Genomic DNA, 23383 nt, shown 5'->3' with positions numbered 1-23383 from the left:
TTTAAGCAAATGAAATGCAAACCCAAGCGTACAAATTTCAATTCCTTGCACACACACCGCATCTTAAATAAAAAAAAAAAAAAACAAGGAAAAGCAAACGCCCCAAGACAATCTGCATTCCTCGGATATATAGGTATACATAAATATATATATTCGTAAGATCATATACACATTTTGGGTCAGCCGCACTGCATAAATCAGAGCCAATATGTCAGGCTGGCATCTAATTTGTTGGCTAATCAGTTGCAGCTCCCGTCTCCTGGCGACTGGGAAATCTGTGTAAATGGAACGGCGCCGATGTCAACTTCGCCACATGTTCCTCCTCCCCACATACAACCCCGCCCCCCAAATAGCAACTCATCCCATCCCATCCGATCCCATTGCGTCGCTGTCATCGTTGCCAAATAAATTGTTTGGCTGAATTATGCCATTTATTTTTAGTCACTAAACTCTGCCTCCCGCCGTTGCTCTCATTTTCCCAGTTCTCAATGAAATGGGTGTTCTAGAACGTTGGGCTTCCAGCTAATAGGTTCTCTATGAGGACTTGTCCTACTGACTCATGGTTAGTGAAAAAAAGAGCTTACCTTATCGGAATGATAGCAAAGTATACCCTATCGTAAATGACTCTGTGATAAATCAAACTGAAGAGTTGAAAATTCATCATTAGATAAATATGATATCATACCATGCCATATTAATTAAACTAAATATGGGTATTATATGTATGGTATGGTTCAATCCTTATAAAAATTAAATAAATTATCTTATCATTTCTTTTCTTAAATCAGAGATATTAAATATTCTTAATGTCTAACAACAGATAGTCGATTGTTGTTGTCCTATAGAGTTAGGAACTTATAGATCTATGATATGATTTACATATCAATACCATCATGTCATTTTCTCATTAACTATCATTCCTCAAAGGGTATTTGAATATTCCCTGAGGCCTCACGATTTTCGCACATATTTATTTAGCGTTTATTTTCAATTTGATGATGGCACATATCACTTTATGTCATTCTCTCTCCCTGTCGCTCCTCGATTTTCACTCTCTCTCTCTCTCTGTCACGCCGAATGTAAATTTTTAGCATTTTGCCAGCGCCTTCAGTTTTGTTTTGTTCAATGGATCGCGTTGTCGCGGTTTTATTTTCGGCCGTTTATTTGATTTATTTTGCAAGGCAATTTGTTCGTGCCCCAAACGATTCGGTGCGAGATACAAAGTGCCGCGTGCTCAATTGTTTTGATCTTGCCCATCGACTGGGTTCCTGAACTCGCGCCGGACAATGGCTCAGTGGTTTCAATGGCTCAACTTTCGGTAAAATGGCCAAATGCCGTCGTCTAGACACAAACCCATTATGCAGAAAATCAGCGAATTGGGAAAAGCTCTGACGTCATGCGGTGGAAAAAGGCGGCGGAATGCGTGAAAAGATTCGTTCGTTTCCTCTCCTCAACCATATATGACTTTTAATTGCAGCGCCAACTTGGGCAATGCAATCCCCATAACAACCTTGAAAACGCAATCCATGCCGCCGTCAAATCTTGATCTCGTTTTTCGTTATTTTCGTTTTATTTTTTACGTTTTTGCCATATAATTGCGTTTTTCATTTGCTCTTGGCATTCACAGTTGTTGGCCAGACTGGAGTTGTGTGGTGCAGAGAAACAAATTGTTTTGATATGATTTTATAAGTTAAGCTTTAAATTGAACCAGAAATCAATAATAGAAAACCAAGTGTTAGGAAAATGTGTCTTAAGCAGGGGTGTCACAAGAATCTCTTGGAAAAATAATCTTTTAGAATCGAACCATATATGTATCTAAACGAATTCCAACCGAATTCAATTGGAGAGGAGGTCCCCTTTAAACATTTAACTATGTTCTTTGGAGCTCATAATTCACTGATAAACAGATTAATTTTATTTAGAAATAATAATATTTTCCAAAAATCATTAATACGTATTTTATTAAGACCCAATTGAAATTAATTTCTTTCTGTGTGCAATGTGTTGTTGCACGCGATCGACGCCAAATGAATGCCAAATGTGTTTGGGGCTTCATTTTGGAGTTTTCAGTTTTGTTTTTCCCCTTAACCAATTTTGGGGCCGGGCCCAAAAAAAAAATGAAAAACCAAAAATGAAAAAATAAAAAATAAAACGAATTTCAAGCGACGGGGGATGCTTCCTGTCCTGCGGCATCCCAAAAAAGTTGCATTGCCGCAATGTTGCAACAAGTGGCCCGGCGGATTTTTCGATTATTATTATTATGCAGAGTTCGTTGAACATTTCACAGGGGCGAATGTCAATTTCACGCTTTACTCTTGCCAAAAGAGTCAGCGGAGAATTATGTTTATGACGATAGCGAGTCAAAAACGCCCATCAAAAGCTACACGAGACCATCACCATTACGATGATGATGATGATGATCGTCATCAGGCAGCATCATCATTAGGGGGAAGACCATAGATCGCATAGACCATCGCGATGAGGTTGTGGATCTTTTATCAATAAACCGTTAATTATCAAAAGCGCCTAACTGCAGCGGTACGGCAAACAATACGCGGATGTATTTCTGTATTTTGTTTTTATTTCATTTTATTTCGCTTTGTCTTATCCCAGACTCAAAAGCTAGGAGTGCCACTCATCCAGCGACCAGCTCAGAAATCCAACAGTCCATGGGGCAACGTTCGAGATCGCCACGTCCAAGGTTTTGTAAATAACCCGGCCACTGGCAACTGGAGATCGTGTGGGCGTGGGTTGGGTCTGGGTATGGACTTGTGCGCTTGGAATTGGAATGGAAATTGAATCGGGCCTGTGAATTGGGTGTTCCGCTCCACAAATCCTCAACTTTGGCCAGCGCAACCGACCAATTGCGACGCAAATTGCCGCCCCGAAAAAGCCAAGAATAACAAAGAACACTTTTGGCAAAAAAAAAACTGAAGATCTCTCCAAAGACAAAAACAAAGACAAACGACAAAGGGCCGGGCCCCAAGAACACTCGGATGAGTTGGCAAGGTTTGCTTGGGTTTCTTATAGGGGCGACCTTGTAACAATACGGTTACATTCCTTCACTGTCATTGTTTTTCTGCACTCATTCATCACCGATGTTCACCAAGTTCTGGAACTTAACCTTGTGACGTCAGGGTTCTAAGACCTCTTTGTTTACTTAATTATTCGGCGCTTTTTTCGGCTTTGACAGGCGCGTGACATGCTAAACACGATCAAAGTGCAGGGGCAGTTCTTATAAACTGCTATCTATATTGCCATCAGAAATCGATCAATCGATTCCGAAACGGTTCACCAGCAGCAGCGTGAGAATATCTGAACTTTTCGCTCCCACTTCTCACACAGTCCAAAGAGAATTTGCATAAATAATTGCTGATTGATGCAAATTCACTATGCTCCACCAGTGCATTAATTACGCGGAGTTTGGTTCGATTTCAGTGGATTAACCTTGATTTTGGTTCCCTTTTGTTCTGCCTTACGACAACGATGATCATTGTTTATTCTCGCCAATCTGCGATCATTATGGCTTATGAATATATATGTAGGTATGCTAAAGGTCACAATTCGCTCTCGAGGCAATTAAATGGTCCGAAACATAAACGCAAGACCATTCATCAATCTTTCACTTTCGTTCCAAAAAAGCAAAAAAAAAAAGATCGTACTTGAAAGTACGAGTTTCTGTTTCTGTGGCACGTTTCGTGTATCTACATTTAATTCCTGGTGATCTCACTGGCGAATTCCCTATGAAATTGCAGATCTGCATAGGTGGTGACATCATTTCATATAATCATGGCATTTTGTTTGGGAATTACAATTAACAGCTAATGAATGTTCAAGACAAGGCCCTACTAACTACTAACTTTAATGGTGTAACCTGCGATGTTCTCCGGCTTTGTCGTTAAACATTTTTAGAATTCCTTCTCACTCTCTCTCAGCTTTTTGTTAAGTTTGTTGAGAAATTTCTGTTATTAAGAAATTAAAAGCCGCTTCGCATGCTTTTCTTTTCTTTACTTTACTTTTCTTTCCATTTCATTTCTCCGCCGCCGGATCTTGGCTAACAAGTAAATGTGTGTTGTTTTGGCCTCTTCGCTCTTTTGTCCATTATCTTTCGCTCTCTTTCGGCTGAAATTAGTTGGCTAAAAACAATGAGAAATCCGTATTCAGGGCAGTTCCTTCAATGGCCGCAACACTTTGGCATTCGACGACGGCTTTTGTGTAATATCTGAAAAAACGCAAATGGCTCAAAGACTTGTAGCGGTCCCCGCTCCACTATATCCCCCCTATATGTCCCCCTATATACCTCCCCTTCCCCATATATCCCCGACTATCTGCTGATCCGGCCATGGCGGACGTGTTGCGCATGCGCCCGAGGGCAATACAAGTTGCTCGCTGTGTGTACAATTTATATGCCAAGTGGGCTGAGAGTGAAAATGTCATTGGCAGATGTGTCGCGGATATTAGCAGTGGACCCCCTCCAGCCCCTTTACTACACTAGAAAAAATCTCTCTGCAATTGGGCATACATTTAAAAACAAAACCATATTTGCCACCAATTAGTGTGATAAGCCAAACATTACCAATTACTATTTAGTTGAACATTTATCCTGTATAAAATTCAATTATCAAATTCGTCCTTTTTATTAAGAGTAGGTATTAATAGTTCATAAGTAAAGTTTGAAACAATTGCATTACCAACTACAATATATAAAACAAACAAAAGTTTATTAAGAAATATTTACACCTGTACTATAGCATTATTCTTCCTTCAAAAATATATATTTCAATTCAATATCTTATAGAAATGCTCTTCTGGTAACCCGTTTAACCCTTACTAATTAATTAACTGAATTTTCCAAACTTTATAATATCAAATTATATATCCTAATAAACAGTACTTTTGTTATTAAACACTTTTCTCCCCGTGCACCATTCAATCTCCCACTTCCTCTGCAATCCCCTATCAAAAGCCAGCAGACAAAAGGCCCGCACTTGGCTGAATAATTTGTTTATGCAAACGCAACTTTGCGAATATCAAAAGTAACTATTTAAAGTGCGGGAGGTGGGGCTGGAATTATTTACAAGCTTGTTGCTGTCGTAGTCCAGTGCGCACACATGTTTCCCGTGCTGGTTGCAACTAGTGTTGCTGCTGCTGCTGTTGCTGCCGTGTTGCTGTTGCTGCTTCTGCTGCTGTTGCAGATGTTGCTGCTGTGTTCTGCCCCCTGGTTGCAGGCATCTTTTTAGCTGTAATTATGATGAGCTGCGGCCGTTTAGCTCACAAGTTAATTACCCCGTTCCATCGGATTCAATGGGGACAGGCCGACCACTTTCGACACTTTCAATGGGGGTTGGGCCAAGAGCAAGAGGCATCTGTTGCTGCTGTTTCTGCTGCCACTGCTGCATTTCCCAAGCTGTCTATTTTTGGTGCTTGAGGGCCGCGAGCGAAAAGCGCCATTAAATCGATTTTACATTAAAAATATTGCACAAGCCATCATTGTTGGCGTTGCTGCCAGAATTAATGGATCATAATTATGGTACAGTAGCAGCAGCGGTACGGCAACAGTAGCTGCGGCATTAGAAAAGAAAACAAGAAACCAAGCGGAGAGGCAGACAATTGGAGTCCGATCACGAGGCAGATGCACAGATGAACAGATGAACAGGCAGAAATTGCTCGAGAGGAAAAGTTTTCGATTCGGATTTAGGTTGCGCGGGGAAATCTCAGGCGGCAATTGTGGGACTCTCCGCCAGAAGGTTAGAAGTAAGTCTTTTTTTCCAGACCCCAGATAAAGATGCCCACTTAGCTAGCATTTCAGTGAAAGAGAACTTTTCTTTTCTTTTTCACTGCGTCCGATGTGGATGATGATGTTGCTTCTGCTTCTGCTGCTGCTAATGATGTTGATGTTGCTGCCGTGTTTGTTGCATTGTTTTGCTTGGAGTTTTCCAAGAGAAATTTATGGCACAGTTTGATGGACAACGATGCGCGGCTGTCTCTGCCTAAATACCAGGGAAAAAAGACTCTCATGAGCGATTTGTTCTGGCCACAGTGCCGACCTCCCCCGATTTTCCCTGCCGTTCCTCAAAGAAAGCTAACTGCGCTGATGGCCATCTGTTTTGTTTTACTTTTCTTATTGTATTTTGTATGTTGACTTGACGTCATTTTGCGGCAAGTGAAAATGTGTGCGATGCGGTGGTGCGGCGGTACGGTGGTGCTGTGGTGCCGACAAACCCGTTTTCAGGTTTCGGTTTCGGCTGAGCTTGTGAGATGTTTATGTTTTCAACAACAAGCACTGCAACAACATCAGCAGCAGCAGCAGCAACCGCAGCAACAGCAACATTTGTTCGCCTTTTTTTTCGGCTCAATGTTAAGACGAGATGTTAAAAACGTGATTTCCATGCGTCGCCAGCGTTGTCGTTGTCGGCATATTTAAATAAAATACTTTTACTATCAACGAAAACTAGTCAGCGGGCAAACAGCTCGTTATATTGCTGATCAAAAATTATAGTGCAACGATGGCGCCAGCAGTTGCCAGTTGCTGCTGCAACATCAATTGCTGCTGCTGCTGTTGCTGCAGTTGCATACGCAATGCGCAACGCGCAACGCAAAAGGCCACTGACCAAGACCTGGATCGGCAACACCACCCAAAAGCCAGTGAACCCAGCAATTATCCCATACGAGGCGGGTGGCTAGGCGATAATACCCGATTTTGGACCCTATATAAAAGCCAACGGTTTATTGTCGACATTGCCGGCAGTTATGCAAGGCCAAGCAATTTATCAATTTTTTCATAATTTGCATCACATAACCAAATGGAACGCCCCGCTTGGCTTAATAATGCCAAATAGAGGGAAAGATAGGCAAATATCCAAATATCCAAATAAAATATGCGTTAATTGTATGGAAATGTATTTAGCCCAGTGTCCGAACATTTCTTTTGACCCTTTCTTTCAACTCTATACGTTTATTTTTTGTCATTGTCTTTCGACCGGCCCGCCGCGTATTATTGGGAATTATACAATATTAGCGGGCAAAAAAGAGTTATTTTCGATCTGTGAAGTGAATCATAATAAAGCTGTTACATTTGTCGACCATTGAGGGTGTGTGTGTGTATAATGAGCTTATGTCAGGTAAATCTGGGACTTGAAATAGGAATTCTGGCGGATTACAAGAGTTTACTTACCAAGGCCTTATCTAGCCATGTTGTTGGCATAAGATTACAAGATGGTAACCACCAGATATGAGCTATTATCTAGCCCTTCCTAAGTGTTCTGTGTATGTTCTGGGCTTACGTTAGACCTGCTTTCAATTAACTCTTGTGATGTCATCGGCCCGATATGCAAATCTATGCTAATGCAACCGTTTCTTGCCTTTGTCTTAGCCAAATTGGCAGTAGAAAAAAAGAGACTTACTCAACAAGCGAACGGAAGTGATTAAGAAAGGCGAAATGGCAGCATCTAGCCATCTCCCTCGGCGATGAAAGTGAAGAGGAAGAGGGGCGATGGAACTAGACAAAAGGCTGGCTTATGCAAATGCTAACTGGCCGCAGATACATCCATCCAACAGCTGTTTTGTCTAGCTCTGTGATGTAAGCCAGTCCAAAACGTATTCCCCGCTTCTTCTGCTCTTTCACTCTGCTCTTAATTTATGCAAATGCGACAACATTTCTTCGTCGACGGCTTTCTTCACATGCAAAACACCATATGTATATATGTTTGTGCCACTCATGTGGGGTAAATGTATATGTAATGCAGAAACAATAAAGATTTTGGCAATTTTTGGGGGTGGCCAAGCCAAACGATATGCGCTAAAATCTCAACAAAAGCCTTTTACAATAAAAGACGAGATGAAATGTACACAAAAAACATAACAAATTAGTTTAGCACTTTTGAAAGTTGTCAAGGGGAAGCGGACGTAGTCGTCATACGCCTTGCACACTAAAATGAGGCCCCCGACTCTGACTTTTGCTTTTCTGAAACATAAAACTCTTTATAATTGCACTGTAAACATTTCACTTTCGTTTTTTATTCCGCCTTTTTGTGCCCTGTGTCTTGGAAATCAGCTTAACACACGACGAAATGTCGTCTCCGCGCGTCGTGCACAGAATAATTTCATCGGTCGTCGCTTTCGCCATCATATTACAATAATTTACAATATGTGGGTGCTTTGGGAGATAAAGATTGCATCGCGCTTGGATGGTGACTCCGCCTGTCGAGGACTCAATTAGCATCTGTCCAGATTATGGCTGCACATTTGCATTAATGAGATTCGGGGAACTCTTTTTATTTCGTATATTTTTTGGGAAGTCGTGGCGGCTACTGCCGATGACCCCACGGTTGACCCCAGTTGGCTGACATTTTGGGGACAGAAAACCGCCACTAACCAGCCTTTATTTTACTTACCAACAGAGCAACGCCCACTCACCGATGATATCAAGTCTTAATGCATCTGGAAAAAATCGACATTTAATAAAAACTTGCAACATTTCGAAATCTAAAGGGTCATCTTTGCTAATCACCCTTTCTTATAACAAATCTATTTAGTTTTAGATTTCTTAATAATTATTCGTATACCTATTGAATACTTTTATAAGTTTTATTTAAATAAAATATAAAGGCTTCAAGCTAATATTAATTTGAATTCATCAGCACTGTCTTCATTTTAATTCTTAAATTAAATAGTTGCTTTCCTGGCTTGTTAACTAATGAAACTCCTCTAATTTATCCTTTCAGATCGAATTCCAAGGCTTCATATTTGCCGCGCCAGAGTCTGGAGAAGCTGAACAACACAGATCCCGACCATGGCATCTACAAGCTCACCCTGACCTCCAACGAGGACCTGGTGGCCCACACGAAGCCCAGCTATGGAGTAAGTGGAAAACTGCCCAACAATCTGCCTGATGTCCTGCCGCTGGGCGTCAAGTTGCAACAGCAGCCAAAGTTGCAGCCAGGATCGCCTAATGGCGATGCGAATGTGACCCTGCGCTATGGCTCCAACAACAATCTGGCTGGGAACTCCCCCACGAGTGCCACGCCCCCCTACTACGCTGGAGGGCAGCGGTACTCCACTCCGGTTTTGGGTCAGGGATACGGAAAGAGTCCGAAATCCGCAACCCCGCAGCAATACACGAGATCTCAGTCGTACGATGTGAAGCACACAAGTGCGGTGACCATGCCGCCGATGTCCCAGTCCCACGTGGACCTCAAGCAGGCCGCCCATGATCTGGAGACGACGCTGGAGGAGGTCCTGCCACCCAGCACGCCCACACCGCCACGCCTCTCGCCGGCCTCCTCGCACTCGGACTGCAGTCTGAGCACCAGCTCCCTGGAGTGCACGATCAATCCTATAGCGACACCGATTCCTAAGCCCGAGGCGCACATCTTCCGTGCCGAGGTGATCAGCACCACCCTGAACACGAACCCGATGATACCACCCAAGCCCACGATGAACCGCCAGGAATCCCTGAGGGAGAACATCGAGAAGATCACGCAACTCCAGTCGCAGCTGATGTCGGCGCATCTCTGCGACACGGGGCTAATAGGTGGCTACACCAGTCCCCTGATAACCAGTCCCACAGCCAGTTTCGTCAACGAACCACTGATGACACCGCCGCCACCGCCCAGTCCACCGCCCCCGGAAGAGGAGGAGGACATGTCCTCCGACAGGGAGCCCGAGATCAAGGAACTGCAGCTGATGCAGCGCAGCGAATTGGTCCTGATGGTGAACACCAAGCCCAGCACAACGGATATGGCCTGCCAAACGGACGAACTGGAGGACAGGGACACGGACCTCGAGGCGGCACGCGAGGAGCATCCGACCAGGACCACTCTCCAGCCCCGCCAGCGACAGCCCATCGAACTGGACCACGAGCAGATGAGCCAGGAGCTGGCGAAGCTCCTACCGCCCGGCGACAAGCTCGCCGACATCCTGACACCAAAGAGCCGCAAGCCCACCTCGCACTACGTGAGCAATCTGTACAATCCGGATGTGCCCCTGCGACTGGCCAAGCGGGATGTGGGCACCTCCACGCTGATGCGGATGAAGGCCACCACGTCGTCGACGGAGATCCGGGTGGTCAGTGTGGAGCTGCAGCTGGGCGAGCCTAGCGAAGAGCCGACGAATTTAATCAAACAAAAGCTGGTGCGTACTACATTGGGATATGTATGGAATCTTTAATCTAACCTATCTGTTTCCCTTCCAGGATGAGCTCATCAAGCATTTGAACCAAAAAATTGGCTCTCTGAAGCGCGAGCAGCAGACGATTGGCGAGGAGTGCTCGACCAATGACAAGCTGGGCCAGGAGCTCTTCGCCAAGCTGGCGGAGAAGGTGCGGCCCAGTGAGGCGTCCAAGTTCCGTACCTACGTCGACGACGTGGGACACATCACCAGTCTGCTCCTGTCGCTTTCCGAGCGTTTGGCCCAAACGGAGTGCAGCTTGGAAACGCGCCAGCAGGAAAAGGTGGGTTGTCATGATAAACCCTTTAAAATTGGGAATGTTTTACTAATGAGAAATCTCTTTCAATCCCTAGGGTGCGCTGGAATCGAAGCGGGATCTGCTGTACGAGCAGCTGGAGGAGGCGCAGCGGCTGAAGGCGGACATCGATCGACGTGGCGCCAGCATCGCTGGATTGCTGGGCAAAAACCTCAGTGCCGATATGTGCGCCGACTACGACTACTTCATCAACATGAAGGCCAAGCTGATCGCCGACGCACGCGACCTGGCCGAAAGGATCAAGGGCAGCGAGGAGCAGCTGGGCTCCCTCAGCGATGCGCTAGTCCAAAGCGATTGTTAACTTGGCTAACTTGGCCGATTCGATTCGATTCTCCCAGCTGTCAACTCAAAGTTGAGAGCCGATCGCGAGAGTCCGCAGGATCCGCCAGTCCAGTCCGCAATGTGTATTAGTTTAAAACGATGTGCTTAATTACCACACCCACACTATAATGTATAAATATTGTATGTTCATTTGTGATTTTCAACTAGCTAGTAGGTTAATTATTCTATATATCGGCCGCATAGGTGTAAGCATTTTCTACATAATTATCAAAGCAAAGATAAACTGTATGCATTAATAAAACCATGAAAACTATAAGTGTCATTTTTGAGTTGGAACTTATTGCTAAGGCAGCCTGAAAGTAGGCAACAAAACTGTAAGTTTTGCGTTTGATTTCAACTTGGAAAATTTGAGCAATTTTAAAGTTGTACTGCATCAGCTAAACATATTTAGATAATGGTGAAATATATCTTTCAGTTCTTGGCTGATTTGAACGTATAAAGATCTGCTGACCCGCCAATTTCCGTTTCCGCTACTTTTGAATGAAAGGGCAATGCGTTGCAATGGTTGCCTTTCTTTGTTTTCGATCTTACTAAGCAGGCTCTGATTTGTATTCTTTTGCCTAAAATTGTATACGAACTTTTCAACAGCTGCCTATTTATATATTTAAATATTTAATTTGAAAATCCGTTAAGTAAAATAATCGGTGGCTATCGACGTTGCCAAATTTGTTACAGCACCGATAGTATCGAATACACATCGTTTTTGCTTCCACCTCTACGCCCGATATGCAAAACAAAAATTAAAAACATTGGTCAGTTCCAGTCGCGTCCACTTGCACACGTTGCAGTTTTATTGGCATTGGACGAGGTCGAGTGAAAGCAAAGCGCAAGTCCCGAGAATCCCGATTCGTTTGCTATGTTCAGGGTCAGACCGCTCTTCCCCTGGATACGAAGCACTCTGCAAACGACCTTGAAACTCCAACCAGATACATCCACATCCGAATCAGTCGTCCGTCGGAACCTGCGACTCCCACACATCGGTTGTCGTAGTCGCACTGTGAGCAAGTGAGTAGAGCGTCCGGGAAAATAAAACCACCTGTTTAAATGTTACGAATTTGTGGCACAGCCGAAAATACGGAAGAATGGCCACCGGAGGAGAAGCAGCCAAGGAGGAATCCAAGGAGGCAGCCAAGGATGCATCCGAAAAGCCATCCAAGGAGGCTTCCAAAGAGGCATCCAAAGGGGCATCCAAGGAGCCTTTCGAAGAGGGCTCCAATGAGGCAGCCGGCGGAGCACCCAAGGAGGCAGCCAAGGAGGAACCTCCAAAACAACCCAATCGCTTGGCCTCCTCCAAGTCCCCATATCTTTTGCAACATGCATACAACCCAGTGGACTGGTAAGTAGAGCACAGCGAAGGTGCAGCCTAAATCGAAATGCGTGGGTGTCAGTTAAATTAAAATCACGTGTGATAAGAAAATGATAAGGGGTGATATAAATCGCCCACTTAAAACTAGCAATAATAACAACATTATTTGTGTTAAACCGCTGCAAGAAAATTTGTATTTTTAGAATTCAATTTTTTTTAATTTAAATTTTAAATTGGCTTTCTTGAACAATTTACTCTACTGCGCATTAAGTGTTTGTTACATAAATAGTTGGTGTTGCTCTATTAAATCTTGAAAAACACGTTATTTAAATTGCAATTTACACAACAAATTGATTTCTTCAAAAAATGATTAGTCGAAATAAGAGTTTCTTTAATTTCTTTTCAATTACTGATAGAAATTGCCATCAAGTATTGTTGATTTTAATTTAAAATGTATTACCTGCAGGTATCCCTGGGGCGAGGAGGCGTTCGAAAAGGCCCGCACCGAGAACAAGCTCATCTTCCTTTCCGTGGGCTACTCGACTTGTCACTGGTGCCATGTAATGGAGCATGAATCCTTCGAGTGCCCCGAAACAGCAGCCATTATGAACGAGCACTATGTAAACATAAAAGTGGATAGGGAGGAGCGTCCGGACATCGACAAGGTCTACATGCAGTTTCTCCTCATGTCCAAGGGCAGTGGTGGATGGCCAATGAGCTTGTGGCTAACTCCTGAATTGGCTCCATTGGTGGCAGGAACGTATTTCCCTCCAAAGTCAAGCTTTGGAATGCCCTCATTCGCCACTGTTCTCAAAGCCATTGCCAGGAAGTGGACTGTCGACAAGGAATCTCTTGTAAAGGCAGGAAACGTTTTGCTCACCGCTTTGAAGGACAACCAGGATGCTGAGGCTGTGGAAGAGGCAGCTTTTGGGCCGGGAAGTGCTATAGAAAAGCTACGCGAAGCCATTAACGTCCATAAACAGCGATACGACCAGATTCATGGCGGTTTTGGTTCGGAGCCGAAGTTTCCGGAGGTACCACGTCTAAACTTTCTCTTTCATGGGTATTCCGTCACTAAGGATAAGGATGTGCTGGACATGGCGATTCAAACACTAAAGCATATTGGAAAGGGTGGCATAAATGACCACATCTTTGGAGGCTTTGCTCGCTACGCCACCACACAGGATTGGCACAACGTCCACTTTGAAAAGATGCTCTACGATCAAGGTCAATTAATGGCAGTTTTTGCTAATGCCTTCAAGATGACCAGAGACAAAGCCTTTTTTTGCTATGCACACAAGATCTACGATTATTTAATAAATGACCTAAGACATCCTTTGGGCGGCTTTTATGCTGGCGAGGATGCGGATTCGTTGATCACTCATGAAGATAAAGTGAAGGTTGAGGGGGCCTTCTACGCCTGGACCTGGGACGAGATTGAAGCTGCCTTCAAGGATCAGTCCGAGCGGTTTGGCGACATGACGGCAGAGAGGGCTTTTGAGATTTATACTTTCCACTACGGTTTAAAGCCACCAGGAAATGTACCGCCAAGGAGTGATCCACATGGTCACCTCACTGGTAAGAACATTCTTATTGTTCGAGGATCAGCAGAGGAGACCTGCTCCAAATTCGACTTGGATGCGGAGTTCTTTGAGAGTTTTCTTGCCGTTGCCAATGATATTCTGCATATTCTGCGGAATAAGCGACCGCGTCCCCACCTGGACACCAAGATCATATGCGCCTGGAATGGCCTGGTGCTGTCGGGTCTCTGTGAACTTGGTAACTGCTACACCGCCAATCGGGATCAGTATATGCAGACGGCCAAGGAACTTTTAGATTTTCTCCGCAAAGAGATGTATAAACCGGAAGAGAAGCTTCTACTCCGTTCTTGCTATGGTGTGGCTGTGGGAGATGAAACCCTGGATAAAAATGAGTGAGTATCCCGTATCAAGCATGATATAATTCTTATTATTTAAAAAACAACTTGCCCATTGTAGATCCGAAATCGATGGCTTCTTAGATGATTATGCTTTTCTGATCAAAGGCTTGCTGGACTACTACAAAGCTACGTTGGACATCGAAGCGTTGCATTGGGCCAAGGCACTGCAAGACACCCAGGACAAGCTTTTTTGGGACGAGCGCAATGGAGCCTACTTTTTCTCGCAGGAGGGTGCACCCAATGTTATTGTGCGGCTAAAGGAGGGTAAATTGTATACATTATTGGATTTTCTGTTCCAAAAACTGATTTGTAAATCCTTTTACAGACCACGATGGTGCCGAACCTTGTGGTAATAGTGTATCTGCACGCAACCTCGTCCTTCTGGGGCACTATTACGAAGAGGATGCCTATATACAGAAGGCTGGAAAGTTGCTCAACTTCTTTGCCGACGTCAGGCCCTTCGGACACGCTCTCCCAGAAATGATGTCCGCTCTAATGATGCACAGGAACGGACTGGATCTTGTGGCAGTGGTGGGTCCGGATACGCCGCACACCCATTACTTCATGGAGATTTGCCGCAGGTTTTACATACCAAGCATGATCATGGTGCATGTGGATCCCGCGAAACCGGAGGAAGGCTCGAACCAGCGCTTGCAAACAAAGTTCAAGATGATCAATGGCAAAACCACGGTTTACGTTTGCCACGAACGACAATGTCGGATGCCGGTTACCTGTCCAACGATGTTGGAGAATAACCTAATGGCGTTCTTTTTCTCAAAGCGTGACTAAGTCCTGAAAGTTTCTCGAACTAGATTTTTAGACCATCTAGATGTTATTGTTTTTTTTTGCTTTCAAAGCGAAAATCAGTTCTCGGAACTGCATAGTTGTAAGTAGTTAATAAAATCCCAATGGACTTGCGACAAAGTCATATAACTACAGCTTATTGAATTGTCAAGTCTGATAGACTTTCCCCGCCTGCATTGCTCCCTAAGTGTCTAGAGTTGGTTGAAGTTGCTTTGTATATTTAAAGTAACATACAACTAAAATAACCTATCTATGTCTATATAAAAAGTTAATAAAGACAACGCGGGGGAAACCCTAAATTTTGCTTGGTATTTTACTGCTTTTCAGAAATATTTTTAGTATATTTAATTTTTTTAATTTTAAATTGCAAATAAAATATAGTTCAGTTTTTCTCGAAAAGATGGTAAGACCATAGAAATCTTTCAGGTATTCCTAAGGATTCATTCACACAGAAAATTTTTAAAAATATTTCTCTGATAAATTATTTTCTATAATGAATTTATTTCGAAGCTAAGAAGCTAATCACTTTCTACAACCAAACTGCTATAAATGAAACCAACATCGATTAATCTCTCTTCTCGAATACAACACGTTTTGTGCATTTATTGGAATCGTTCTGTTCGTGGAGCAAACAACCATTCGGTGGTCGGCTGCACCTGCTCCGCCCCAGAGGCGTAGGCGTAAAACTAGGCTTTAAACTAAATGCGTGCCCTGCGCTGCGTCCGTGATCCGCAACCATACCCGATCGAATGGAGCTGGGATCCCGGAGGCCACGGCAATCGGCGTAGAAGGAAACTAAACGTATGGAGAGAACAGCTCGGTAATCGGTAATAATAATCGTAATAATAGTAGTTTGTAGCAATTAAAATAATTTAGTTGAAATTCACATTCATCACATTGGTTGGCCGACCATCTGCCATGCCTCATCCTCAACTGTTGCCGTCGTCGTCGTCGTGGCCTCCGCCTCTCAGGTGTCCGCATCGTTAAAGCTCATGGCCGCATCGAAGCTGTCCACGATGGTCTCCATGCGCTCGTGGTGCTCGAATCGCGCAAACTTCCGTGCAAACTTCCGTCCGGATCGCGAAGTGCTGTACCTCCGCGAGAAACGCGCCCTCCGAAAGAACCGGAAGCGGGTATCCTCCTCCTCCTCGTCGTACTCTGGCGCCGACACCGAGTCCTCGTCCGTTTCGCGCAGAAACTCCTTGGGATCCCGGTGGATCTTGAAGATCTTGGTGGCCGGCGCCCCATTTAGCTTCGATATGGTGCGCGAGGCGTTGAGAATCCCACTGGAATTCGAAATGGAACTGCTGCGATTCTTGATGGCCGTCAGACGGTTCGTTATGGACACCACGTTGAACAACTTGGACAGCTCCGAGTCGACGCAGCGCGATTCGCGACGCAGGTTCTTGCCGTTCTTCACGTAGATGAAGTGGTTCAAGGGGCTCTGGCTCAAGCTCTGGCCATCCAGGGGATGGCTTCCGGCGGAGCAGGTGGGCGAGATGGAGACGGATACGGAGGTGCTGCTGCCGCCGCCCCCGCCGGTCAGCAGAGTGGGCGTCGAGGGCGGCGCTGGCGGTGGCACATGCGGCATTGTGTAGCAACGCTGGCGGCCCGAGGCCAGCGATGCCCCCCCGCCAGCCGGCCCGTCGTACAGGTTGGTCACGTTGTAGCGGCTCAGTCGGCACAGCGACGTGGACTCCGGCTCCAGTTCCGCCTCCGGATCGTGGCTGGTGGGCATGTCCATGGCCTGCGCGAGTGTGTGCGTGGTTTTTGGCCAGGTTTTTCGAGTGGGTGGAGTGCGGAGTGGTGTGGTGTGTGGCGACGGGGCGAAAAGAAAGGGCGTTGTAGCAGTGTTTGGGCCATCCGGAATTATCTGAGGATGCAGTGCATCCACTTACCTGCAACAAGCCTTCGACCTCCATGTACTGGCTGTCGGTGAGACGGTGTGTTTTGTGCATCAGTTGTTGATATCAGGTATATTGATTAGGAAATATTATTATTTTCGCCAGTGTGACCGAATGGCGCAAGTCAAAACACATGCAATATGGGTCTAGCGCCAAGTCACTCAAAAATCATAATAAAACAGTTATGTTTTTAAATTCAATATATTTTCATTCAGTTTAACTTGATTAGTATTATATTTTAAATTGGACCCTTTAATTTTAGCAAAACAATCTAATGGTTTACATGTTAATACTTACAAGCTCGCGAATAAATATTAATTTAAATGACATTTTTAAAAAATAATACTAGATACTAGATTAAAACAATCAGCTGGCAACACTTCTATTTCCGCCACAGTTGAGACTATCGATAACATGTTTTGCTTTGTTTTTCTGTTACTTTTTAAGTTGTTTTTTTGTTCAGATGTTCAGTGCTCAGGGTATATTGGACTTTTGACTTGACTTACCATGCTTTTGTTTATTTTTATATGTAATCGAATGTAATGCTTAAAACTGATAAGAATCGTTTTATTTAAAAGTTCGAATTTTCATGAATTTTGTGTAAGCTGATGGGCCAAATACACATTAAACTAAATAAGATGTTGTTCTTTTGTATTTTTATGCAGTCAGTTTATATATTAAAGAAAACTAAAAGATCTGACATATATTTTTAAAAATATTTAAAATTTACACGAAGGGTTCACTTGTATTGCTTTACTTTAATGTTTATTATGAAACCTGTAAAATAAATGTGGATTTCCTGTAAAAATATGTTTGCCCCCCACCAACAAAATAAAAACAATTGCTTGGGTTTAGGTTTTGTAGTTTTTTGAGTTTGTATTTTCTGGTTTCAGTCTTGTATGTTAGTTTGGCTGGTGCTTCGCAGCCTCTTGTGGTCATTAATAGGCCCCCACTCTTGGTATCGCTGTGAGAACTGCGGGCCAAACTGTAGAAGTGCTTGTGGCCAAATCTCCGTTTCAAGGCGCACGCTCCCAGTCTGGCCACCATGTTCCGGGAAAATCCCGGGTCGGATGGCTGACGCGCCTATGTCATCTGCACAAGAAGCCGGCTTTCCATTGGGGGGCGGAGAGAGTCTGTGCCGGCTGGAGGGGCGCGGCAGTGACGAGTCCCAGCCCCGGGTTTTGTTGTGTGTTGTGTTTGGGTACTGGCGTGCCTCAAGCTTGTCGCGGAATCGCAGGGGTGAAATGATAAACAGCCCTACACCCGTGATCCCGAATGGGACAATTTGACGTGCCAACCGCACGGATGGCGATTCGGGAGCCATCGTAGTGCTATGTGGTTACTAAGATGTTTGACAAATGTCAAAATTGGTTTGGTTTTTTAAATTTCCGTAGAAATTTAAGTTTTGCCCGATTCACGCCCGCTGTAGCTCCACTCGCACCAGAGACATGGCGAGGGGTCGCAGCATCCACGACCGGAAGCAGCCGAGGCTGCAGCCGGAAACGGAAGTCGCCGCCCTTCGGGGCTGTCAATGTCACGTGCAAAAGGATCTAAGCGGGCGATCACCGGGCGGGGGGTTTTTTGCCAGCTTCACAAAGGACCAGGATCAGACGGAAAAACTAGGGAAAATGGTCACAAGAGCGATGGTCACTACATTTTTCAACACAGCGATCATCTCTCCGGGTAACCAACTTATCGCTTCTTGTCTTCCGCTGAGCGGCACAAAGTGGAGCCGGCGGTTGTGAGAATTATCGGGCTGAGGGCGGCGGCTGAAGATCAAGCAACATCCATTCGGAGTCGCAATGTCAAAACATTCAATTCGAGCCAGAGGAGGTGACCCCTTTGAGTTCGAATTTCATATTTCTTCATTGCGACTAACCGATTTCTTGGACGAAATGCCTGATCCCCAGCCGCCGCCGCCTAATAATTCTCGGAGCTTTGCTTGTTCAAAAAATAAATTCAAGATTGCAATTGAATGAATTGCTGACTGGAGTGTTGGCGTTCTTTGCCAAAAAAGCCGCAGGGCAGCGTGAAATATTATGAAATTAGAGCCGTTTTCGGTTGGAAGTAATCGAAACAGCGTGATTTTTTGGGGGTCAGATGCTGATCGAAGCTTACCGGCACGCCAATTGCCAGTGAGTGTGAAGAGTTTGGGAGTGCTGGCGTATGTTGCTGCCGTACATGTTGCCGCTGCTGCTGGTGGTGTTGCTGTTGCTGCCGCACATGTTGCTGCTGCTCTGGGCTCTCCCGCTCTCTCCGGTTGTTGGGCTCTCGCTGACGTTGGTCGGCCAGTGTGGCTACGAAAAGTTCTGGAATGTTTTGGGGAGGCGGGGCCACCGGTGATGTCATGTGGTGGCTGCTGCTCCGTCTGGGATTTGTGGGTGTTTTGGTCGCCTACTCCTCCTGGTTCTCCTCCTGCCGATCCTTCTGGCGCTTGCGGCAGTTGTCGAAGGTGTGGCCGCGGAAGTTGCAGTAGGTGCAGCGGGTGGTGCGACGGGAGCCACGCACGTTCTTGGAAGCGGCGGTGAGCTCCTCATCCTCCTGGTTGTTGTGCTCGATGATGCGGCCCTGCTCGAGGAGATCCTTGAAGGACTGGACGCTCTGGCGGGCAATGTGCTTGCGGTACTTGATGTTCAGCAGGCCGTAGAGCAGATCCAGCTCCGTCTCCTCGTCGTGGCGATCGGCGGGCAGCTGGGCGAGCAGTGCCCGCTTGGTTACCACAAAGGTGTCGATGGGATCATGGTCATCCTGCTTCTTCTGGAAGAACTCCATGTAGACCTGGTAGGCGGGCTTTGTGGGGGAGAAGTGTTCGCGGATGAGGGCGATGGCGTCATTCCACGTGGCAGCCTCCTTGCGGACGCCCTGCCACCAAGTGGAGGCCAGTCCGTAGAACAGCAGCGACAGGCCCTTGAGGGCGTTCTCGTCACTGATGTCCTCCAGCTCCTTGTAGGTCACGATGTTGGTGATGAACTCTTCGACCACGTCATAGTCTCGGGTTCCGCCGAAGTTGTGTGTGCAGGCGGAGAAGCTGCCCTTGCCCTTGGCACCCTGGGCGTTTGCTCCTCCGGATGTGGCTGCGATTCCGGCGGCACTTACGGCGGACACCCGCACCGCTTCGATCAGCTCCCTGAGCTGTTCGTTGGTCATATGTATCGACTGGGCCATCTTCGGTTATTTGTGGTTGGAGTGGGCGATAACACGTTTTGGAATTTTTCTTGTTTTGAGTGTCTGTTCGGCGGGCAAAGCCAGTGTAGCGAATGCGGCCGATGTACTAAAGAGCTCTTCCAAATGGGGGGCCTTTTATACCCGGCTGTTGTGAAATCGAAGTTCGAAAAAGCTTGTGGTAGTGGGGAGAGCCAAAGTGGGAGAGGAACCCCCAAAAGAGCGGGCATTGCCTGTGTTTTTTGTTATTGCCAGTGCCGGTGAATCATCGCGTCTATATAATAATAGCACTGAAAGCCGGTAACTGCCCACCAAACTGATAAACAAACCTGATAATAAATACATATGTTCCGATTGATATTTTCTACGAATTTTGTTTTTAAATGTTTGTTAAGGTTTGTAGAACCATTTTCTTTCAGTTTCGGGGTGTATTTCTTTTGTGTATGATATTACAACCCTATACGAAATAGCAAAATGAATAATATGTACATATATATATTGAAAAGGCCATGTGTTATAAAAAAACAGACTCTTACAGTTTACTAGTGGAAAAAACCCGGTCCCATAATCTAAAGTATTATTAATTTATAGTTCATACGCATAATTTGGTTATAAACCATAAATAAATACATATTTTTGATTTACTCATTTTATTAAATTAATTTCATAATATTTAAAGTTGTTTTTGTATTTCTTTTTTGTATGATATTACAACCCCATACGAAATATCGAATGTATATTCAAAAGACCATTTGTCATCATCAAAAAATAACAGACTTACATATATAAACCGCACTAGTGAATAAAATTAAGTCCCGCAATCTAAAGTATTATTAATATATAGTTCGTAAGCATAATTTATCATAAACCATAAATAAATACATATTGTAAACTCATTCTTTTTATTAAATTAATTTCTTAATATTTAAAGTTGTTTTGTTTGATTATGGTCATATTAATCACATAAAATAACAACCGAAAAGAGGGTGAGCTAAAAAATAAAAATGTATTTTAAAGCACCTTTTAAAACAGTTGCTGGCAGATACAGTGTGTTTAATTGCATTTTTAAATGTTATTACATTCCCATACGAAATTCTATGAAATGAGTAATTGCCTGACCACCGACACGCGATTTATAATTGTTGTTACTGAAAGGGGCTCTTGTTTTTTAACGTTAAATATACGAGTTTTTGTATGTTCTAGCTATACACAAACATTTTATTGTTTCTATCTACTAATGCTTTCTATTGTTGTGACGTCATTAGTTTTTCTGAGTATGTATTTGATAAATCCCAATTTGTCACTAGAATTCAATAGTGATGATCTCAGAAATCCGGTTTTAAGTAAAATGTACCACAAACATATTTTTAAGCTTCTATTCTATATTGATTTCGAAACTTTTTCTTTTAGTTTAATCAATAAAAAAAATGACTCCACATGTTATCTGGGGTATTAGTGTAAATCGAAATAAAGATAGGAGAGGGAACCCCCAGAGAACAAGAAAAAGCTTTCCCATGCGATAATCGACCAACAAATAAAATGTTTGGAAACTGATAGGAATTCATATATAGTATAGGTCGTTAGCTGCACAAAAGAGTTTTTGGTTTAGCTCTGGGTATTTTTTAAACAAGTTTATAAAACTCTATAAAACAAATAGTCAAGTAATATTAAAGAATTCAAAAGCTCGAAAGTAAATAAACAAATATTAAGTAATTAGATACGCAAAACAACTTTAAGTTCGTTTTCTTTTAGCAAAATTATGGTGTAAAAATGTCCATGTATCCTATGTAACACCTTATTAAATTCGTCATAATATCTCCCATATACACGAAACAGATTCAGATTCTTGTGGATGTGCGTTGTTTTTTATGGCCAAAATCCGTAAAAAAATCAACCTTTATTTCGGTTTTTTGGTCAAAACCCTGGGAAAAAATTATCTAATGTTAGAATGTCATACCTCGATGAATTCGTTATAAAATTTCCTATCGAGTGGCATTCACAGCTCAAAATTTTCATTTTGGTCCGTTTTTCTCCAAAAATGACAATGTAACCCCTTATGAAAAAATCCGAAATCCGGAGATCCGGAAAAATGCACTTTTATTTCGGTTTTTTGGTCAAAAGCCTGGGAAATAATGGTCACATGTTGGAATGCCATACCTCGCTGAATTGGTAATAAAATTTCCAATCGAGTGGCATTCTCAGCTAAAAAATTTCATTTTGGTCGGTTTTTCGCCAAAAATGACAATGTAACCCCTTATGAAAAAAGCCGAAATCCGGAGATCCGGAAAAATGCACTTTTATTTCGGTTTTTTGGCCAAAACCCTGGGAAATAATGGTCACATGTTGGAATGCCATACCTCGCTGAATTGGTAATGAAATTTCCAATCGAGTGGCATTCTCAGCTAAAAAATTTCATTTCGGTCGGTTTTTCGCCAAAAATGACAATGTAACCCCTTATGAAAAAAGCCGAAATCCGGAGATCCGGAAAAATGCACTTTTATTTCGGTTTTTTGGTCAAAAGCCTGGGAAATAATGGTCACATGTTGGAATGCCATGCCTCGCTGAATTGGTAATAAAATTTCCAATCGAGTGGCATTCTCAGCTAAAAAATTTCATTTTGGTCGGTTTTTCGCCAAAAATGACAATGTAACCCCTTATGAAAAAAGCCGAAATCCGGAGATCCGGAAAAATGCACTTTTATTTCGGTTTTTTGGTCAAAAGCCTGGGAAATAATGGTCACATGTTGGAATGCCATGCCTCGCTGAATTGGTAATAAAATTTCCAATCGAGTGGCATTCTCAGCTAAAAAATTTCATTTTGGTCGGTTTTTCGCCAAAAATGACAATGTAACCCCTTATGAAAAAAGCCGAAATCCGGAGATCCGGAAAAATGCACTTTTATTTCGGTTTTTTGGTCAAAAGCCTGGGAAATAATGGTCACATGTTGGAATGCCATACCTCGCTGAATTGGTAATAAAATTTCCAATCGAGTGGCATTCTCAGCTAAAAAATTTCATTTTGGTCGGTTTTTCGCCAAAAATGACAATGTAACCCCTTATGAAAAAATCCGAAATCCGAAGATCCGGAAAAATGCACTTTTATTTCGGTTTTTTGGTCAAAACCCTGGGAAATAATGGTCACTTGTTGGAATGCCATACCTCGCTGGATTGGTAATGAAATTTCCAATCGAGTGGCATTCTCAGCTAAAAAATTTCATTAACGTCGGTGTTTCGCCAAAATGAAAAAAGCCGAAATCCGGAGATCCGGAAAAATGCACTTTTATTTCGGTTTTTTGGCCAAAACCCTGGGAAATAATGGTCACATGTTGGAATGCCATACCTTGCTGAAATCGTATAAAATTTCCAATCGAGTGGCATTCACAGCTAAACAATTTCATTTTGGTGGGTTTTTCGCCAAAAATGACAATGTAACCCCTTATGAAAA

At 43.8% G+C, this 23383-nt stretch overlaps 4 protein-coding genes across 6 annotated transcripts in view; 2 read left to right on the top strand and 2 right to left on the bottom strand.

The window, feature by feature from the left end:
• Positions 1-11087, top strand: part of LOC108045056 (protein Shroom) — a 46638-nt gene extending 35551 nt beyond the window's left edge. For 2 of the 3 annotated variants that reach the window (XM_017124230.2, XM_017124229.2), the window contains exons 8-10: positions 8724-10131; positions 10193-10450; positions 10521-11087. In XM_017124230.2, coding sequence (XP_016979719.1) covers positions 8724-10131; positions 10193-10450; positions 10521-10784 — 1930 coding nt within the window. In that variant the 3' untranslated portion in view covers positions 10785-11087. Of the gene's footprint in view, positions 1-1142; positions 1319-8723; positions 10132-10192; positions 10451-10520 lie in introns of those variants that run through there. The other variant, XM_017124231.2, reaches the window with a different exon arrangement.
• Positions 11088-11530: 443 nt separating this feature from the next.
• LOC108045079 (spermatogenesis-associated protein 20) lies at positions 11531-15185 on the top strand. The gene is made up of 5 exons (XM_017124267.2): positions 11531-11830; positions 11892-12161; positions 12598-14064; positions 14129-14334; positions 14396-15185. The coding sequence occupies exons 1-5, from the start codon at positions 11682-11684 to the stop codon at positions 14857-14859; spliced, it is 2556 nt and encodes an 851-aa protein (XP_016979756.1). The 5' UTR covers positions 11531-11681; the 3' UTR covers positions 14860-15185.
• A 254-nt stretch (positions 15186-15439) lies between these two features.
• LOC108045069 lies at positions 15440-17050 on the bottom strand. Its single transcript, XM_017124252.2, has 2 exons — positions 16773-17050; positions 15440-16621 (listed from the first exon to the last, which is right to left on the bottom strand). Exons 1-2 carry the CDS (start codon positions 16830-16832, stop codon positions 15842-15844), a joined length of 840 nt encoding a protein of 279 aa, XP_016979741.1. The 5' UTR covers positions 16833-17050; the 3' UTR covers positions 15440-15841.
• A 578-nt stretch (positions 17051-17628) lies between these two features.
• LOC108045070 (activity-regulated cytoskeleton associated protein 1) lies at positions 17629-20048 on the bottom strand. The gene has a single exon (XM_017124253.2). It carries the CDS (start codon positions 19941-19943, stop codon positions 19173-19175), a length of 771 nt encoding a protein of 256 aa, XP_016979742.1. The 5' UTR covers positions 19944-20048; the 3' UTR covers positions 17629-19172.
• Positions 20049-23383: the final 3335 nt, after the last annotated feature.

Source organism: Drosophila rhopaloa, unplaced genomic scaffold (assembly GCF_018152115.1).
Source record: "Drosophila rhopaloa isolate 14029-0021.01 unplaced genomic scaffold, ASM1815211v1 contig_115, whole genome shotgun sequence".
Lineage (NCBI taxonomy): Eukaryota > Metazoa > Arthropoda > Insecta > Diptera > Drosophilidae > Drosophila > Drosophila rhopaloa.
This window is presented reverse-complemented; position numbering and strand designations above follow the sequence as displayed.